The sequence below is a fragment of the Chinchilla lanigera genome, unplaced genomic scaffold (genome assembly GCF_000276665.1).
Source record: "Chinchilla lanigera isolate Chin_1 unplaced genomic scaffold, ChiLan1.0 scaffold00028, whole genome shotgun sequence".
Lineage (NCBI taxonomy): Eukaryota > Metazoa > Chordata > Mammalia > Rodentia > Chinchillidae > Chinchilla > Chinchilla lanigera.
In genome coordinates this window covers 13,403,954-13,423,931 of record NW_004955429.1, presented here as the reverse complement: position 1 = coordinate 13,423,931, position 19,978 = coordinate 13,403,954, and the positions used below count along the sequence as shown (strand labels likewise).

Sequence of the window (19,978 nt, the reverse complement as noted above, 5' to 3'; positions counted from 1 at the left end):
AAGAGTGAAATGTTTCAAGCCCTAAAAGAAAAAACTTACAACTCAGACTAATACATCCTATAAAACTACTTCAACATTATGGAGAAATAAGGACTTCCCATGACAAAGAGACCCTTAAGAAACTCATGACCACTGAACCAGCACTCCAAAATATTCTCAAGGATGGAAGCATTATGGAGATTCCTTGAAAACTAAAAATAGATATTCCATTTTACCCAGCTTTTCCCAAAGAGTTAAAGATATCATATTATTCATCCATGCTAAACCATGCTTATAGCAGCACAATTCATAACAGCTAAATCTTGGAAGTGGCTTCTATTCCCATCAACAGATGAACAATTAATGAAAGCATGGTATGTATACACAATAGAGTACTACTCTGCTATAAAGGATAAATTTGCGTCATTTGTAGGAAAATGGATGCAGCTTGAGGCCATAATGTTTAATGAAATAAATCAGACACACAGGTTTAAATAGTGAGTGGTTTCTCATATTAAAAACCCAAAGTATAGTTTGTACAGCAAAATAAAAGACAGGTAATAGGAAATAGGGAGAGAGATCTTTTACAAATGGGAAGAGGATGCAGAGTGGACAGGGGTGGAATGAGAGGGCAAGGGGAAAATAAAAAGTTGTGTTATGTCCATGTGTCAATTCCCCATGACGAATCTAATTATGTACAGCATACGTGTGTTAAGAAACATTAAAAATGATAAACCCTAGCTACATCCTTGACCTTCAGATCTCTCACCTGTGTGTGCTGCTTCACCTATTCCTACCTACCTGGAGGTACGGCTGCTCTCTTTTGTGTCTCCACATTCCAGGGATCTCTGCTTTGCTCCAGACAGGTGACCAGGTGGGGCTTAGAGACAGCGAGACCTGTTTGTACCAAATGGAACATGACACACGCTTGAGATTCTCCAACAACTACTGACATGTTTCTCCTCCTGCAGCGTTCAGGAGAAAAGAGAAGATACCATGGAAGATTCTAGAAAATTATTTCTTCAAATGCTGTTTTCCAAAAGAGCCATTAGACTATACAGCAAGCATTTTACTTTGACATCCCAAGCTTGACTTTCAGTTATTTCTAAATCAAAGCCATGGGGTAGAGAATGGTCTTTAAGATATGAGATATAGGCAACCACATTTTGTGCCAGTGAACTTGCAAAATGACTCCTAATCTAGCATGAAGGGTGTGTGACACCTCAAGAAAGGGAGGGGCTACAGACAAAAATGAACAGCATGAACATCTTGCCTATAGCAAGCAGCTTCCATTTCCTCTGCGAACGGGAACCTAAAACTCATTCATGAAAAGCAGCAGCTCCCAAGAGATGTTTCCAAAGGGAAGGAAATTAAATGTCAACAGTGAATCAGGAACTCTGCAGGGAATCTTCTCACCCAGGGAGAAAACGTTTCTGTAGTTCTCTAACATCACGTCCCTATACAGAGTTCGCTGAGCAGGGTCCAGGCATTCCCATTCCTCCACAGAGAAATCAATGACCACGTCTCTGAATGTCAACAGCGCCTGAAAAAAAAAAAAATAGCATATTGACCATGCAGTCACTGACAGAGTTCTTCATTGGACCCAATATGAAATGAGAGATCAGCTTCTGACGTAAGTGAGAGACCCTAAGGATTCAATAAAATATTTTAAAAACCCAGCCATGTTCTCCAAGATACTATGTAAACCTCAGGAAAGAGTATAGTAAAAGATCCACAAAACCAGGGCAGGTACAACACTTTTGAGAAAATATAAAGTGTATAATTAAGGCTCTGATGTAGGATAATACACTTTTTAGGGTGGTATTTATGTCAAAGAAGATAAGCTATCTCTATTTCTCAGGTGGAAGAGTCATGGTGAGTTAGAGAAGTCAGAGAAATAACAAATTTTATTGTTACAACCCAGACTCAGAGATATTGTTAAATGCAGGTTCTGCTTTGATCACTCTGGGGTGGAGCCTGAGTTTCTGAATACGGAGCAAGCTTACTAGTGATGTAAGGTCAGTGGTCTGCAAGACATTCTTGAACAGGTAAAGGGAGAACATCATGTAAGAATTCACAAGTAAGTGTGCCTGAACTTTAAGAAACGTACACAATTTAATAACATAACACGTACAACAACAATCCTTTTTCAATATAACAGATGGAATGCTAACTGTTTTCATAACAATGCAGAGATACACGAAAATCCATGAGAACAGTAATATTGTTTTTCCTCTCAGATGACAATGTTTTGTTAAATATCCTGTAAGTGATAGAGCCATAATTATATACACAAATTTATTTTATAAAAGGAACACACAGTTCAAAAGAACATGTCAATAATCAAAGAATTTTCAGTTTTCATAACTGAGATGAGAAATGGAAATATATTAAGGTAGTGATAGAAAATGGAGCAGGCATTATATATGTTTTATGCACATACATAAATGTTAGACATACCATAAAACAGTACATTTGATGTCAATGAAGTAAAGAAATATAATCAATTACATAAAACTTGAAAATTTATTTGGGTATGAGGCTTTATTGAGACACTATTAAGACACTAAATTCAAGGATAGGAACTAAAAGGAAAGCTACATTTTAGCGGGGCATGGTGGTGAACACCTATAACCACTAAGTTTGGGAGGCTGAGGCAGGAGGATGACTATGAGTTTGAGGACAGCCTGGGCTACATAATGAGTTCAAGGCCATGGGCTACATAGTGAGTTCAAGGCCAGTATGAACTACTTTGTGAGATCCTGTCTCAAAAAAAAAAAAAAAAAAAAAAAGGGAAAGAAAGAAGAAAGAAAGCTACATCTTGAGTTTGATGATTTACTGGACCTTTTTCCTTTCATTTATGATTTGAGTTATAATTTAGAAATTTAAGACTCTGTGAAATATAGTTTTGTTGTTTCCTTCAGCTGAAAATACAAAGAAGTCATAGAGGTGTGTGCCACTGAGGTGGGATAAAATTAAAACCTAAGGATTAAGTAATGCAGCAGTATCTCCAGTAAACCAAAGTTACAGTCTGCATTGTCAAAAGCACACTACAAGAGAAGTTTTTTAAAAAAAGCTTCCACATTAAGTATGGTTCATACAGGTTATTACATAATTTCTGCCCAATAATTACTGATAAAGAGGAAAGTAATTTTTACACTGTAAAATCTGTCTGATAGCATTTTAACCAAGAGAATGAAGTTAAGTCAGCCATAAGAGGAAAAATAGGAATCAAATGTCAATGCACAGAGCTGCTATGATGTTAGCGGCTAAAACCAAACCAAAAAAGTGAATCTTGGTCTCAATCTACTGGTAAAAAGTGTTACATAGAGTTCAGGCTGTGCACCTCCCTATAGTCTGTGAACTCTCATAAAGTAGAAAGAATGACTCTTGTAATTATATTCACTTTTCGGAGCTCCCAAGTTATTCTGGGCAATGAACATAATTCTCTTCAAGTGAGAGTCTTATTCATTCTTTTGTGTACACAGCTGTTGGGAGGATCCAGAAGGAATGAAAACACTGCACATTTCCTTTCTTTAGCGATATCCAAAGGTCCTTTCACACACTCAGGGATGTCTAGATACCAACACCTTCCCCCGCTCATTGTCAGAAAGAAATCATTTTCAATAATGAAGGGTACTGATTCAGCCCAAGAAATATTTGTAGTAGTAAAAGACTGAAATAAAAGAATAGAGGAGAAGCTCTGAATGTAGTGGAGAAACATTTTAAAGACTTAACTTAGTATCCTAAGAACAAATGTAAATATAATAGTTGGAAAGAAAACCTCTGCTAAGCAAGAATATGAAAACTAAAGTAGTAAAAATATGCACATCCTAAATAAAAGGTGCTTCTGAAAGTAAAACTTGACACAGGCCCTAACCTGCAATACATTTACCAGAGGAAAAGCCATTTCTTTCTTCTTCTTCACTGGGCTTCTTCCTCAGGACAGAGTATTTCTATAACTCAAAGCTGCGCTGAGAATCTGCCTATGAGGACATCAGAACACATGGGCTTGAAGGACCTCCTTGTGGTGGCCTGAGATTGGTATAAGCTTGCATGAGCCTCTCTACCTTTTATTTTTATTCATACGGTTTTAAATAACAAAGTGTCCAGTGTTTAAAGAGTCCAGTGAAGATAATGAAACTCAGTTTTTATGTCTGAAGGAGGGAACAACCTCGTAAGGCATTTCCCACCTCCAGAGGAAAAGCCAAAGTATCTCCCCTTTTAGGTAATATGTACACCATTTCACTGATATTTCCGTGGTAAGAAGAACTGAGCAGGCAGTAAGTCACATGTGAACATATCTAGGATTTGACAAGTTCTATCCCATAGGATTCTGTATTAATCTTCAATGTCCAGATATCAGAATGGAATAGAGGACACACTGTCAGGAATGTTTAAAAAAAGCAACTGAACTCATCAGTTAACCTACTACACATTCTTGAGAAAATGTACTAACTTTTCTACAACCATAATGGAAAGGAGATTTCCCTCTTCACGACTTATTACCAAAGCTAAGCGCTGGAGTTTCACTTGAGATCTCCTGAACACGAGCACACTCCTCCCAACATGAGCACAAAAATTAACTATTGTAATTCCGGGGGAGAAAAAATGGTGAATGATATACTACAAAGCTATAGTAACAAAAACAACATGGATATCCCACAGGGATACAGCAGTACTAAACCAAAGAGCTGAAAGCCAGGGTAAAGGGGCATGAAGAGGTATACCCAGGGGGCTGGGGATTTAGCTCAGTGGCAAAAGCACCTGCCTAGCAAGTGCAAGGTCGTGAGTTCGGTTCCCGGTACCGGAGAAAAACCAAAAAAAAAAAAAAAAAAAAAAGAAGAGGTATACCCAGGAAGAAATATATAATAAAGCAGGGAGGGATTTATACTGACCAGCCACATTCTAGGTCTTGGTCCAGTTTTATAAATAGTATTAAATGCCACTTTTATACAGATGTCATATGCACACGGTACTGCACATGTATACATGTGTTACAAAGAAAATATACAGAACTTGTGAGAAAACAAAAGTTTACAGAGGCACATAAAAACACTTTATAAGATACAGAATGAGTACAATAGCAAAACTCATCATGATATAGACCACTGTATGCAAATTTAATCTATTATACTATGAAGTTTTCAATAAGCTTTTTTAAAAAATTAATTTTATGGGTACACATTTGGCATACAGAATGATCACATGCATCCTAGGGAATTCAATGAGCTTTCTTTTTGGTAGATGGCACCAAAACAAACAAAAAAAAACTTATTTAGGAAATTAAAGATATACAGTAAAACCTTGGATTGCAAGTAACTTGTTCTACAAACATTTCTACTAAATTTTAACTTGATGAATGAGCAATGTCTTGCAGTTATGAGCAGTGTGTGACACTGAATATCACATGCTCACAACAGACAACGGCACCTCTCTCCCTCCCTCCCACCTTCTCTCTCTCCGGATTGTGGATGATCAACTCCCAAAATCAACAGGTTATGAAGAAGATCTCTTCCTCAGAGGAGGCCAAAAAGGCAGAGGAATCCCTCACTTCAAATGAGATTAGGGAGATGTGTAAAATGTAAGAAACAGTGTAAAATTTTGTAGAAAAGCACCACTTGAACAAGGCTGTATCAGTGAGTGATGAACCTGTTTAACTATAGGTTCATATTTCTGCAAATTTCTCACAAGGAGACAAAACAAGTGCCACTGGATAGGTTCCTTGTTAAAGTTGCACAGAAAGAAAAAGATTCCATTGAGCTAATAAATAACAGTGATTCTGTTAGTGATACTGAAAGTTGTCTTCAACAAAAACCCTCTACTCTGATCTTCACACCAGCCACGAATGTTTAGAGCTGGTGGCATAGCTCACGGGTAGAGTGTGTAGTTAGGATTTAACCAAAGTACTAGGAAACAACAGATGTTAAGGGAGGATGTTGTTGGAAATACAGCAGAACAGGCAGTCACTGACTCTTCCTCCATCCACAGACAATGAATGACCATCTACTCGTATTTCAGGATCCTCTGAGGCAAAGTCGAGTCAAGAAACTTGTCTACACTGCAATTCGGAAAGCATCCACAGCAAATAGTAGGCACACTGAGCACAGATCCTGCCTTGCACAAGGTGCCATTTAACTGGAGAAGAGTTTCCAACATCTCACATCACCTTGAGGGCAAGAAGACTGGGACTATTCACGTAGCACCCAAACACTAAAGTTCCCTATGGCTTGGCTTTTAATATGCCTACAACTGGGAGAGAACAGTACTAGGTATACACATGTCTCTAAAGAGCAAAGGAAAAGTGGTGTTGTGTATGGTCACATAAGCACCTGCACAAGCCTCATCCCTTGGGTAAGGGCAGGGAAGGGATTAAAGCAACAGGCTCCAGTTTCTCCGTGGAGGGGGTTTTTCAGCCTGTGTTGCCACCTGCTGTTGCTCACAGTTAAGCTCTGGTTAAGCCTACATGAGGGAGTCAGTAACACAATATCAGCAGACATCTAGCAGCCTGAGCGGAGCTCAGCACTTCCTCTAGGTCAACAGTTCCTCCTGGACAGTCTGTCCATGGAAGAGAGTACTAGTGACACAGTCTGACAATGTCAGAGGCCACTGCAGAGGACAAACTCCTGGGCCATTAACCTGTTACTCATTAAAAGTATGATCTGTGTTTGCATCTAAGATGTACAGGGACTTATGTGTGATTTTGCCAAAAATTGTGGCTTTCATGTGGGTCTACAGATCCCCAACATGGAACTACAAAGAACAAAGCTTGACCTTCACTTTGTACCCTTTATTATCTTAAGACTTGGAATATAGGTATGTTAATTTTTCAAAAGTCGGCAAAATAAGGTTTATTCAGCTTAAATTTACCTGGTCTACCTCATCGCCTTTCAAAATTGAGCACATCATAAGACTAAGTAAATATGCAAAGTTTACAGATGCCAATTTTTACAACATGCAGTTCGAGACCCTCCCCTAGAGTGAGGCCTAGAAGGATCTAGCTATTGTCCCAAACTCCAGGTCACCTTGGATCCCCAGAGAGCCTCACAGACTGAAATATCATCATTGTCAGGTAATAAAACTGCCCTTTTGCCCATGAGGATTCCTCCATAACTACAAACCTAGAACTGAAATAATGACCAACCAGGCTCCAACCCACCACAACACCCATGAACCTGGTGCCCTGTCTTCTGTGGGCAAGCCAGGCCAGTCTTCTTTGTGAGTAAGCCCCTCCAGCTACTCAAGCTCAAGTCCTTCCTTTACCTTCACTTTCACCTTTTAATTCAAGATTCTGACTGTAATTTACACTTAATTTACTTTAATATCCAGTATCACTAAAGCAAGGGCCCATACTATCTATCAACACTCATTTTAACACCTTCCTCTCAGTGGATGACATCTTATACTTCTAAGTGCTGGACATGGAAAGTGTGTAAATCCTCGCAGATCACAAGCAGTTTTGATGGGTGTTCCGAGGGCTCAAACCCCAGTGGCAGTGCACTGAGGAGATTAAAGACCACAGATCCCTGTGTACTCCTTCTACTCTTCCCGTCACTACCCAGTAGCCTGGATTCTAACAAACTTGCATTAGGAACTGAATGCAGCAAACAGCAGACTTCCTGCAACTGGGTACAGTTTTAAGAATGAATGGTTTTACCATAAGGTTGGAATATAACAAGTGCTCAAGAGGTCACGAATACAGAAAAAAGGGAACCCTCTACAGTACAAATTTATAACAGTATTTTCCAAAATAGTACGAATAGTCTTTGAAAGCTAAAGGCAGAATTATTATGCGATTCGGCACTCAGTCCTGGGTGTTGGCTCAAAAGAGTGGAAATCAGTGTGACAAAGCTGTGGCTGCACTCCCATGTTCACTGTAGGTGAGATACAGAAACACATCAGGTGCATTTAGGTGAAGATTTATCAGAGTACTGTTCCCAGTCCCAGGGCATCCAGCTCCCCTGAGAGGTCCCACTCACACCTCAGGCTGTTCCTGGAGGAAAGGACCAGGGGCTGATGTTCACTAGTCGCTCCAAGGGACGGGGACATGGTAGCTGTGGGCACCTGCTGTCAGCCTGAGGTCAAGCAGTCCCGAGGTAAAGACTGGGGTAAGTGGCTGAGGACACGTCATGTGGGTCTAAATTCCACGGGGAAGCTCAACCCAAAGACATTTGGTAAGATGTCTGCAGAGAGAAGGCAAAAGGAGAGGCACAAAGATTTTCTAAGAAGGCATCAACTGCTTCTTTTCTGCTTTCCTCTCATGTGAAATGTTCAAAATCAGAAAACTCTTAAAACATGTCCTACACCAGTGCATGGTGCTGTCTGCCTGTAATCTCAGTACTCTGGGGGGCTGAGGCAGAAAGACTGCAAGTTTTCGCTCAGCCCAAGCAATTTAGCAACTTAGACCCATTCTCAAAAAATAAGATAAATAAAATAAAATAAAAAGGAGTGGGAGATGTAGCTCAGTGGTAGAGCACTCCAGGGTTGGAGCGCCAGTAGGAGGCTGCGGGGGGCGGGGCACATGGAAGAAAAGGACAAAACGCTGCGTAGCGCTGAAATGCAGGACGGAAACACACGGCTGAACGCGCACAGGTGCCTGGAGCTGGGCAGCTGGACCTGCAGGCCGAGTTTAGGGGAACCTGTCACCGACCTCGGGCAGGGCTGGGCCGAGCCCCCTCCGGCTCTCAGGCACGCTCGCTACTACTCAGGAAACCAAGTGGGCAGGTCGCTCCCTACGATCCTCCGGGTCGCGGAGCCTGGCGGGGAGCCGGGCCAGGGCCCAGGTCACTCCCAGCTTCAGGGGACCGAACAGAGGACCCAGGCTGCGCCCTGGCCACGGACAGAGGGGAGGTCTGGTTCCGCCACGCCAGTTCCCACGCTCCTAAACAGCTGCACTCCCCCCTCTCAAGGCCGCCACGAGCTCACCATTTCCGTGCCCTGGTGGCCGGGGTCCTCTTTGTGGCTCTCCCAGCACGCACAGGTGACAGGACCCTGGCTCTGACACAGCCATCCGAGACTCCCAAAGAGGAGACCGAGCCGGAAGCAGCCCAGGACCATGCTCCGGAAGAAATAGCCTGCCAACGCAGAGAGCCCACCCCCTTCCAGTATGACTGCGCTTCTAATTGGACAATTCTCACACTCCCCCTCCCACTCCCGTTCTGATTGACAGTAGATGGTACCAACCCCCATGGCTGAATGAGGCCACAGAGTAAATTCTTGGCACCAGCGCCCCCTACCCCTATGCTGGGATTGAACCCAAAACTTCCGGAGACAAGGCTGGAAAACGGGGCTTAACCTTGTGGAGGGAAAGGGCAACACAGAGGAGACACTGGCATTTACCCTTGTATATAACACTATGTCGATTCAGAAATTGTGAATGTATGTGTGCATAATTTAGAGATGGGAAGAATGTAATGACAATTATTTTAAAAACTCACTTGAAACAAGTGTGGTGTCACAGGCCTGAAATTCCAGCGCTCTGGGAGGCTGAGGCAGGAGGATCACAAGTTTGAGCTCCGCCTGGGCAAGGTATTGTTATGTTTTTATTTTAAAGAGAGAAAAAAAAAAAAAAAAACACCAAAATTTCAAAACAAGGTAATAGGAGGGTAACAATGATTGATACATGGCATATTGTTATCTTTAGATTAGTTACTCAGAGTACAGGATATCGGCATTTAGTTGTCCAAACAATACTAGCACAAACCTTTCTTTTCAATGAACTAAGGAAATTAGTACTATAACTATCTTAACTAATGTGTGTGTGTGTGTGTGTGTGTGTGTTTGCTTTTTTTTTTTTTTTTTTTTTTTTTGCTTTTCTCTTCCTTCATTTCTTCATTGCCCCAAGTCTGGGCATAGAGATTAAAGAGTCATAGCTCTCAAGCTAGGAATTGAGAACTCCAGCACTCCGGGAAAATGGCTACTGGGCAATGAGGTGTGTGGAGACTTACAATGGAGAGTGAATGTTAAATATTTAGTGCAAAAAAAAAAAAAGTGTTAATTCTAGGAAATTTTAAAGTGATCCTGCCTCAAAAAAAAAAAAAAAAAATAGCTGAAGATGTATCTCAGTGGGTTCAAAACCCAGTACTACACACACACACACACACACACACACACACACACACACACACACTGCATTTTACTTTAGTTTTGCATTCTCTGCTCTTCTTAGGAGGCAACTTTAGCTTTCAAAGGGAAAGCATTTCCCTTAGCAGTATCAATCCAATAAAATGGGCTCCTCATGGGGCTTGTCGTTAGCTGACGGGCAACAGGGTGGTTCATTTCTGGAGGACGAGGTGGCTGTGCACTAGGGTGCCTTCACTGTCCTCCTCCACAGCTCACCCTCCCGTAGGTTATGGTGGGTGTATTGTCAAGGAGATGGATGGTTCAGAAAGCAAAAGCAAAAGCAAAAGCAAAAGCAAAAGCAAAAGCGTTCAAGACCTTGACAGCCCAGATACCAAAGGAGTCCACTTTTAGAACTGCAGTGCTGTCTGAGCTGTAGCAAATACCCACAGTTTGGGAACAGATTCTGCCTCCTGATGAGAGCATCACTAAGATCACATTTCTCGAGTCAAGACTACAGGGAAGGATGAAGAGTTGCTGACGTTTTTATTATACTCGGTGTCACTGTGCCTTTTCTTGAGGATGAGATTTTATGTAACTGTTCAAGTCAAGCAGCTTGTCTAAAATCCCACAGACTGTTAAGCAGACCAAACACCATGGAGTTAACCAACATCTTTTACTGAACTACCTTCAAGTTGTTTCGTCAATGAATGTAAAAATTTTTGCTGCCCAGTTGTTGCCTTTTGGTCTTACCAGCTTTCTGTACTTAGCATTCTTTGCTGGGCCCGAGCTTGACTACTCCTCTTGTCTCTGGTTGGGCCCTGTACCACAAGGACTGGGCTATATGTTCAGTGGCCTGTGTTGCCTGTACTGGCCTCAGTCAGCAACACCGTCTGTAGGGGAATGCTTTGCCACAAAAAGTACTTCCTAGAATGTTAAATTCATACCAGTCACCACACGGAAGTGAAACTTGATAGATCTAGGGGGTTAATGAATGCTTAAGACACGAATAAATACCTTTAAAAAATAAAATTCACTAGATGAAGACACAAATGACCATGCTATGGCACAGACCAGAATATTGCTGTGATTCTGAGATTCTCAGAATTTTTGTGCACATATTTAAAGTTTTATTGCTATGTAACATGCATGCAGAAATACATGTGCAAAACATTCACATAAAGTTCAATAAATTATTACAAAATGAATACAGATCTGCAGCCAAAAAATAGGACCAGCCTCTGTTATGCTTGTAATAGTCACTTCCTCCTTCCCGCCCTCCTAAATACAATGAAGATCGTAAGGACTAACATTGTACATCAACTTGGTCTTTTTATACAATAATTTTATTACTGAGGCTGCACATTTGTTCATTTTTGGTTTTTTTTTTTGCACCAGGAACCGAACTTGCCAGGCAGGTGCTGTGCCACTGAGCTATATCCTTGGCCCCTGTTCATTCATTTTGATAATTTCCCTTAGCCCCAGGACATAATAGCCGCTTCCAAATTTTTTCTTGCTAATTGCAGCACACTGAGATCTTGGAGATAGTTTGTTGCCTGATTTTGACCTTATGTATTGTCTTAACGCACTCATCCTGCTATAACAACTTCAGACTGAGTCATTTATAAGCAACAGAAATTTATTTTCAGAGCCTGGAGGCTGGAGGTCCAGGATCAAGGTGTTCATTGATGCGACATCTGGTGAAGCTCTGATCTCCCTGCTTCCAAGCACTTTCTTGCTCCATCCGCAGAGAGCAGAAGCCAGCAGGGCCCAGAGGGCCCAGGTAATAGCCTCCACCATGTCCCTCTCCTGAATGCCAACTGCTTACATCTATTGCATTGGGGATTATATTGAAGCATGCATTCTGGAGGCAATACAGTCAAACTACAAAATGTACAGCGAAGGAGAAATCTTCCCTCTCACTCCCTGGGTTCAAATGTAATTACAACCTAGCATTGGGGTCTTGGCCAATGAAAAATTGTCTCTGTGCTTTTATGTCCTACATTAGGAGTAGAGATGACAATCAGTCCCCACTCCATATGGCGGCTTCTCAGAATAAGGCAGGACAGCCGTTAGCACAGGTGAGACTCTGAGGGGGTTTCCAACCAGCACAGTGTATTAGAAAGATCCTGCACTCCACTTGTACCTTTTCCACCTGCCCACACAAGAGCCCACTTTCCATGCTGCAAGCCATACAGATGCCAGAACTGAGCAGATGTCCTCCACCACACCCTTCCACCACAGCCACTGGACTGTAGTGATAGTTGCCATGGTTCCATGGTTTCCACATGCGACCAGAGATGAGTGTGCTGGCTGTGTCAGATTTCTGATTAAAAAGGGAGTCTGGGGCACCCACGTGTTTGGGAAAGGCAGGAATAGAAGGCAAGGGAAGCACCCCACACTGTCTCCCATCTTCCCTCATAGCCAGGTTTCCTCAACTGGTATGCCTTCTAGGAGCTCCCTTGGTTGATGCAACTAGTTGGAGGAGATTCCACTCCCACCCCCCATGATCCAACGACCTTCCAAATCCCCCTTCTGAACACAAGGCATTTGAGGGGCATTTTATTTATTTATTTATTTATTTATTTATTTATTTATTTATATTTCTTTTGGTACCGGGAATCAAACTCAGGACCTTGCACTTGCCAGGGAGGTGCTTATGCTACCAAGCTAAATCTCCGGCCCTTGAGAGGCATTTTAGATCTAACTCTAACAGTCATCTACCCCAAAGTCTAAAGTAATTGCTCTATTAGGGGCTGGGGATTTAGCTCAGCAGCAAAGCGCCTGCCTGGCAAGCGCAAGGTCGTGAGTTCCGTGCCCCGTACTGGAGAAAAACCAAAAAAACCAAAAAAACCAAACCAAACCAAAACAAAACAAAAAAGTAATTGCTCTCACCAACTTTTTCCAGAAAGTTTGCCAACTCCTTCTCTGGAGAAGTACCATGGGATCCATTTAACTTTTTATGCTGAGAGGAATACTTGGTAGACCAGTTATATTTTAGTGAACTTCGCCACTTGAAATAATTTTGGTCTGCATACTATCAAACTGTGTGCATAACTCTGACTAGTCATGGTTAGAATAAACACTAAGACAATCCATGCACAAGTGTTACAGCACTGGAGAAGGAAATCCAACTGCTGCCTTCTTTCATCTCAGAAATAATAAACTGGTGTGGCCGCGATCTGGACCCATATGAACTGACTTCTGTAAAATGCAAATACCAAGGAGCAACCATTCCTGTCACACCCTAGATGTGGCAAATTATGAGGGAGGGGGGCTCCTGCCTCCATGTATAAGGATTTTTCCAAGAACTTCTTAAAGGACCAAGGGATTTCTTCTCCCGACACATGCATCCATGCTTCGTGTATACTCTGTTTCTCAGTCTACACACCCCTCCCAGGTAGACACAGATTTCTGCAACACAGCTGATTTTTAACCTTAAGACTGAGACAACTGGGATAATGCCCAGCAATGACCTTTAGATGAATGAGCTGGCACCTTCTCATGTCTCAGAGATCCAAGACTTGATGTCAGAGTACCTTATGCCAATTTCTCCCTTCATGTGCAAAGATGTTTGCCTTGCCCCAACTGCATTGAACAAGACATTATTATGCCAGTGCATCTGCATTCTCAGTGTAATATGGTGTCACTACTGAACAATTACTTTTTGAGAATCTATGCCAGGTTGTTTAGATTAACACATAAAATGATAAAATGTGACAAATATTCTTGTGCCTCAAAATTGGGTATCTTAGACTAGAACAATACGACTTGGATCTGGTTTGGAGACAACTGTCTTCACTACGGCAAGTTTCTGACAAGGGAGGCTTTCAGAATGTGGTTCCTCTTGACTTCCTGACCTTCAAAGACCTGGTTGTAATGCTTACAGTCTGGGTTCATACCATAACTCTATGACCATTTAGATTTAAATTTTATTGGTTTTTTGGCAGTAGCCTTTGTTTTCACACTTTCTTGACTTTAGTACATTTTGTGGGGCTGTTGGTGAGCATACAAAATGTGACAAGAAAATGGGAGGGCCACCTTTTCACCAAATGTACACTTTTGAGATGGCAAAAATAAAAGGAATACAAATAGAAAGGCAATTTGAGGATGGCATGATTCCTTGCATAGAAACACAAAATCTCCACCAGGAGATGCTTAGAGTTGGTACACAAATTCAGCAAAGTGGCAGGATACAAAATCAACAGACAGAGGGCTGGGGATTTAGCTCAGTGGCACAGCGCCTGCCTGGCAAGCACAAGGTTGTGAGTTCGATTCCTGGTACCAGAAAACAAGCAAACAAACAAAAATCAACAGACAAAAATCATTCGTGGTCCTGAACAGCAATAATGAACCCAAGGAAAATAATTCCACTCACAATAGCTTCAAAAAGAGTTCAATACCCAGGAATCAACCTAACCAAGGAAGTGAAGTGAAAACTTATTTTATAATGAAAATGATAACACTCTAAAGAAAGACTGAAAACGACACTAGAAAATGGAAAGCCAACCCCTGTTCCTGGATAGACAAAGTCAGTATCATCAAAAATGCCCTCAAGATGACATATAAATTTATTTATTTAAGTTTCTTGGTACAATTTAGGTATACACAATGACCACATTCATCACAGAGAACTTGTATCTGTACATGATAGATCTTGATTCCTCTTCCTTTCTCCATTTCTATTCCCTCCTCTCAAACCCTCTCTCCTCTCCATTCACAAAGCTCGGTTTTCATTTTATCCTTTTCTCATTTTTTTCTTTCTCTTCCTTCTTTTCCCCTCCTCTGTTTCCCTTTTCCTTTTGAACAGTTTCTTCCTATTTCACAATATCTATTCTACAGTTTTGTTCTCATATAAGTTTAATACAATTCCTACAAAAATGCCAACATACTTTCCACAAAATTAGAAAAAATAATCCTCCAACTTATTTGAGCTCAACAGATATCCAGAAGAGCCAAAGCAATCTTAAGTAAAAAGAGAAAAATGGGAGACATTACATCCCCAGATTTCAAGCTATACTGCGAGGCTACTGTAATAAAAATAGCATGGTACTGGCACAAAAACAGACATATAGGCCAATGGAATAGAAGAGAAGACATAGAAACAACGCAATACCCCTTCAGCCATCTGATGTTAGAGCACAGGACTAAAAATATATATATAGAAAAGACAACCTCTTTAATAAATGGTGTTATGGTTTGTGTATGGGTGCCCCCCCAAAACCTCATGTGGTCATGGGGCAGGCTTCTAGAGTTTGATTGATTATGGGTGTGAGAGCTACATCCGCCCTGGGGTGGATAGTTTGCATATATAAGGGAGAGGAAGAGGCTGCTTGTCGCCATTCCTCTCTTTTGTGCTTGCTGCTTTTGCTGTGTTCTGCCGCCATGAGCTTAATCCTCTGCCATGTGCCACTCTGGCTTGTAACTTGCCAAGTATGGACTGAAACCTCCACAAACTGTAAGTGAAATAAACCTTTCCTTCCTTAATTTTGGGCGTCAAGTACTTTGTCCAAGCAATGAGAGAAAAGTAACCAAGACAGAATTTGGTACCAGAGGAGGGGGGTCATTGCTGTGACTATACCTGACCATGTGGTTCAAGAGTCTTGGGAAATGGCTTGTGGGAAGAGTTTGGAAAGGTTCGGAGATGTCGACTGAAAGAGAAGGGCTAGAACACCTTCAGCAGTTCTATGTGGGAGATTCTGGTCAGAGCTCAGAAGACCAGAAGGCTGATAGAAATCCTGTTGGTAAAGACCAGGTTTGGGAGGTTTCTGTTGGGAAGAAGGACTTCATTGGTTGTTGGACTCCAGACGATCTGTGTTATGGCTTGGCAGAAAGTTTGTCTGCATTTTGCTCATGTCCAGAGACTGCCTAAGACTGAAATTAAGGGTGGCAGCGGACTGATTAATCTGGCAAAAGAAATTTCAAGGCAGTCGAATGTTGGGGAAGTGGCATGGCTATTATTGCGGGCTTTTAGCCAGATTTATATTGAGAATCAAGAACAAAGAGCCCAGTAGGATGATTTAAAATGTTGTGATTTTGGCCAGAAAGGAAGCTCCAGTAAAGCTGTGGACTGCAAAGGTGGAGCTGAGGAGATCTCCATTGCTGAGAAGGAACAAGAGAATGGAAAAGATGGCCTGAGGGCATCATAAGCAGCAAGTCTCCACTCTTTGCAGCCTCAAACCAGCAAATGTGAAAGACCTTGCTTTGAGAAGAAAGCTGCTGAGCGCCATGTTTCAGAATGGTGGCAGCATAGAGGATTTGTTCCTCAGAATTGGATTCAGAGTGCCCAGCAATCCAGGCACTCGACCCCTGTGGCCAAGAGAGGGGAAAACTTGGCTACTGCTCCAGGTGGCAGCAGACCTTGGCATCATCCCCGTGGCCCTGGCTTTAGGTGCATGGTGAATGCAAGAGTTCTGAGGTTAAAGAGGCTTCCACCCAGATTTCAGAAGGCCTGGGAGGCCAGGCAGTGTGCCCCTGAGAGGGCAGTGTGTGAGGCTATGACTGTGAAGCAAAAGGTACACTGGAGACCTCAGAAGTTTAGAAAAGCCAGGACCGTGGATCATCTAAGGAAAGCTGCAAGGAGGGAGCAAAGCAGGCCTAAGAGAGAAGTCATGGAAGCTGTAATCACCAGAAGTGCAATAGGGGTGGACTCATGCAAGCCCTTTGGAGCTCACAATGTGCCACAGATTTCTCCAGATGCTGGTCATGGAACTACAGGACATAATGTTAGCCCTACTGGGTTTTGGACTTGCTTTGGTCCCGATGCTCTGTGTTCCCCAGTTTGTACCTTTTGGAATAGTACTGCTTATTTTGTGCCACTGAATGTCGGAACTTTTAACTTTTCATTTGTACAGGGGGTCACAGCTAAGAGTTTGCCTTACATCTGGGAGGAGACTTGGAACTTAGATTCTTCAGCAGTGCTGAAACTGTGAGGACTTTGGCAACTCTTGCAGATGGACTAAATGCTGTTTGTATGAAGGGATGGGCATGAGTCTTTGGGGGGCCAGGGGTGGAATGTTATGGTTTGTGCCTGGGTGTCCCCCCAAAGCCTCATGCGGTCATGGGGTAGGCTTTTAGAGTTTGATTGATTATGGGTGTGAGAGCTACACCTGCCCTGGGGTGGATAGTTTGCATATGTAAGGGAGAGGAAGAGGCTGCTTGCTGCCATTCTTCCCTTTTGTGCTTGTTGCTTTTGCTGTGTTCTGCCGCCATGAGCTTAGTCCTCTGCCATGTGCCACTCTGCCTTGTAACCTGCCAAGTATGGACTGAAACCTCCACAAACTGTAAGCAAAATAAACCTTTTCTTCCTTAATTTTGGGCGTCAAGTATTTTGCCCCTGCAATGAGAGAAAAGTAACCAAGACAAATGGTGGTGGGAAAACTGGTCATCCACATGCACAACAATGAAACTAGGTGCATATCTCTCATCCTGTAGTAAAGTCAAAACCAAAAGGATCAGAGACCTAGATAAAAACACAAAAACATTGAAACAGTTGGAAAATAATATAGGGAAATCACTTGAAGACATAGACCTAGTAAGGTCTTCCTAAACAGAACTCCAGTAGCACAAGAAAGAATGTTAAGAACCAACGGCTGGGATTACATTAAATTAAAAAGCTTCTGCACAGCAAAAGAAACAATCAACAGGTTGAAGAAACAATCTAAAGAATGGGAAAAAGATCTTTTTCAGCCATTTTTTGGATAGAGTACTAGTATCTAGAATATATAAAGAACTCAAAGAATTAGACATCACAAAAATGACCCAATAAAAAAATGGGTTCGTCTCACTCACGCACTTGACAGCATGGGTTGTGAAGAGGGACAAGTGCAATGGTGTCTCGGCTGCTGGGCGAGCGAAGGGGCCACAGCTCTCCCTGCTCCTAGACAGCCTGTGGCGGGCAGCGGTTGGAAGGATGGTAGCTCACAGCCCAAGATGATAAGTGAATCCTGCCCCATTGCCTGACATGGCATGCTCAGGGCTGTAACCAGGATTTAACCCGTTTTTCCCTCCATCTCCAGCAGGTGGCGCCAAAGCACCTGCCCAGCTGTGCACCTGCCCCAGGAAGGGTTTGCCTAGTGGAAAATGGAACTGGAATTTAAAAAAAAAAAAAAAAAAAAATGGAACTGGAGCCTGTTTGGGAGGGAGGCTGTTTCTTTCCTTCCAGGGATCCAAGCAAGGGGAGCAGGTGGGAAAGATCCTGGGTGAACAAGTTCTGGCAAAAAGTAAACTTCTGCAATGAGTTCCTGAGTTAGGATAGCTACTCACACCTGCTTCTGGGTGTTAGGGTGACTGAGATGGTTTTCCTTTGGGGAGCTCACGGTCCCCCAAGGATCGAATGACCTGGAGATTGAGACCCAGAGCAAGCCCGAGCTCGAACACAACTATCCTGGATGGTGAAGCTCACAGCAGGGAGCTGGGAAGGAACCCTGGCTCAGCTGACCCCAATGTGCATGGTCTCTGTAGCAAGCCACGGTTCTCGCTGTTGAACACCCCATGCAGGTGCTGGGGTAGAGTGGAGATGACGGGGTCTTTCTCACAGGGCACTCTGGTCTGACGGAAGTGGGGGGCCAGACATCATTCTGGGATCCACTCAGGAGGAGGTGCCAGAACAAGTGCCCCTTCGCAGAGGGGTCAGAACCTTTGTGCTTGATGCACTTCAATCTCATGAATGTGTGACCAGAGGTGAATGAGAAAGAGGCTGGGTCTCAGACCGAAGCCACGATGATCAAGGTGAGACTTGGGTGAGCCTTGAGAATGAGTTAGGAAGACGGTGAAAGGAAGCGAGGGTAAAAGGTGACGAGTTGGCGTGAATTGGGGCTTCTGTGACATTGAAGCCCACAGGCTTATGCCCGTGTGTGCACACCCGTGCACAAGACACACCCAGCACACCCAGCTGGAACCCCAGTGTTGAAGCCCTCTGGCTTTTTCTGGTCTCTTTCCTCTGTGTAAATGCTGGTGGCCACCCTCTGATTTGCTGTGATCAAGCACAGGGTCTGGAAAAGTGGAGACCAAAAGGGCGCAGCAGCCCCCTCCTCAGGGGATGAGTTCCCCTGAAACCGCGGTGGTGCCAACTCCACCCACGCTGAACTCTAGATAAGGCTGAGTTCCCCTACAAATACATCCTGTGATAGGGCTGGACTTAAAATTAGGCACCACGACACGTGATAGAGCAATTACAACTGGATTCCACAAGAAAAGTAACTTAAACTCACGAACTGTTCATTTCTGGAATTGACCATCTAATGTTTTCACACTGACTGTGGGTAACCGGAACTGCAGGAAGCAAAATGAGGGGCAAGAATGGCATCTGGAGCCAGACTCTGAAGATCCTGAAGTGCTGGGGCGGCCGGATTGGCCCCTGTCCTGTCCCGGCCTCCCAGCTCTCTGCAAAGGCCAAGGCAGCAAACGTCTGTCTCGCTCTCTGGCTCTTTCCTTAGCGTCCGGTTTCTCAGGCTCGGCCTCTTCCGTCACCTGTAGGTGCTCCTCTTCACAGAGGGTTTTTCCGCTCCTGTGCTTGCTGAGCTCTGCACTGAGTCCCCGTTCCTTCTGCTTGGCCTCCCAAGGGTCCCAGCCTTGGGCTGAGTGACAGCCCACTCCTACCGTGAAGACTCTAATTGCTCTCGACAGCCCAAACCCTCTGCTGTGTTGCACCTGAACGGCCCCCCAAACCCCTAGTTGAAGGCGTGGTCCCCGCCTGCCGGGCAGCAGGAGGGGCGGGGCCTCCAGGAGGTGGGGCCGAGTGGACGGAAGTGAGGTCACTGTGGGCGTGGCCTTGCAGGGACGCTGGGGCGTGGCCTCTTCTCCGTTCCCCAGCTGCCCCGGAGGAGCGCTGTGCTCCGCCGCGTGGTCCCGGCGTGGTCCCGCCGTGGACCGCTGCGGTGCCCCGGGTCTTGCTGATGAGTCTCAGGGTCCTGCCAGCGGGGAAAGCCGCCAGCGCAGC

The 19,978-nt window shown here is 43.6% G+C and overlaps 1 protein-coding gene across 4 annotated transcripts in view; it reads right to left on the bottom strand.

Moving 5' to 3' along the window:
• The window catches only part of LOC102009861 (zinc finger protein 420-like), a 29,204-nt gene extending 20,167 nt beyond the window's left edge, over window positions 1-9,037 (bottom strand). For all 4 annotated transcript variants that reach the window (XM_013515505.1, XM_013515504.1, XM_013515503.1 and 1 more), the window contains exons 1-3: window positions 8,905-9,037; window positions 1,396-1,522; window positions 781-876 (exon numbers count right to left, since the gene is read on the bottom strand). In XM_013515505.1, coding sequence (XP_013370959.1) covers window positions 781-876; window positions 1,396-1,522; window positions 8,905-9,036 — 355 coding nt within the window. In that variant the 5' untranslated portion in view covers window position 9,037. The remainder of the gene's footprint in view (window positions 1-780; window positions 877-1,395; window positions 1,523-8,904) is intronic.
• Between the last annotated feature and the right edge of the window lie 10,941 nt (window positions 9,038-19,978).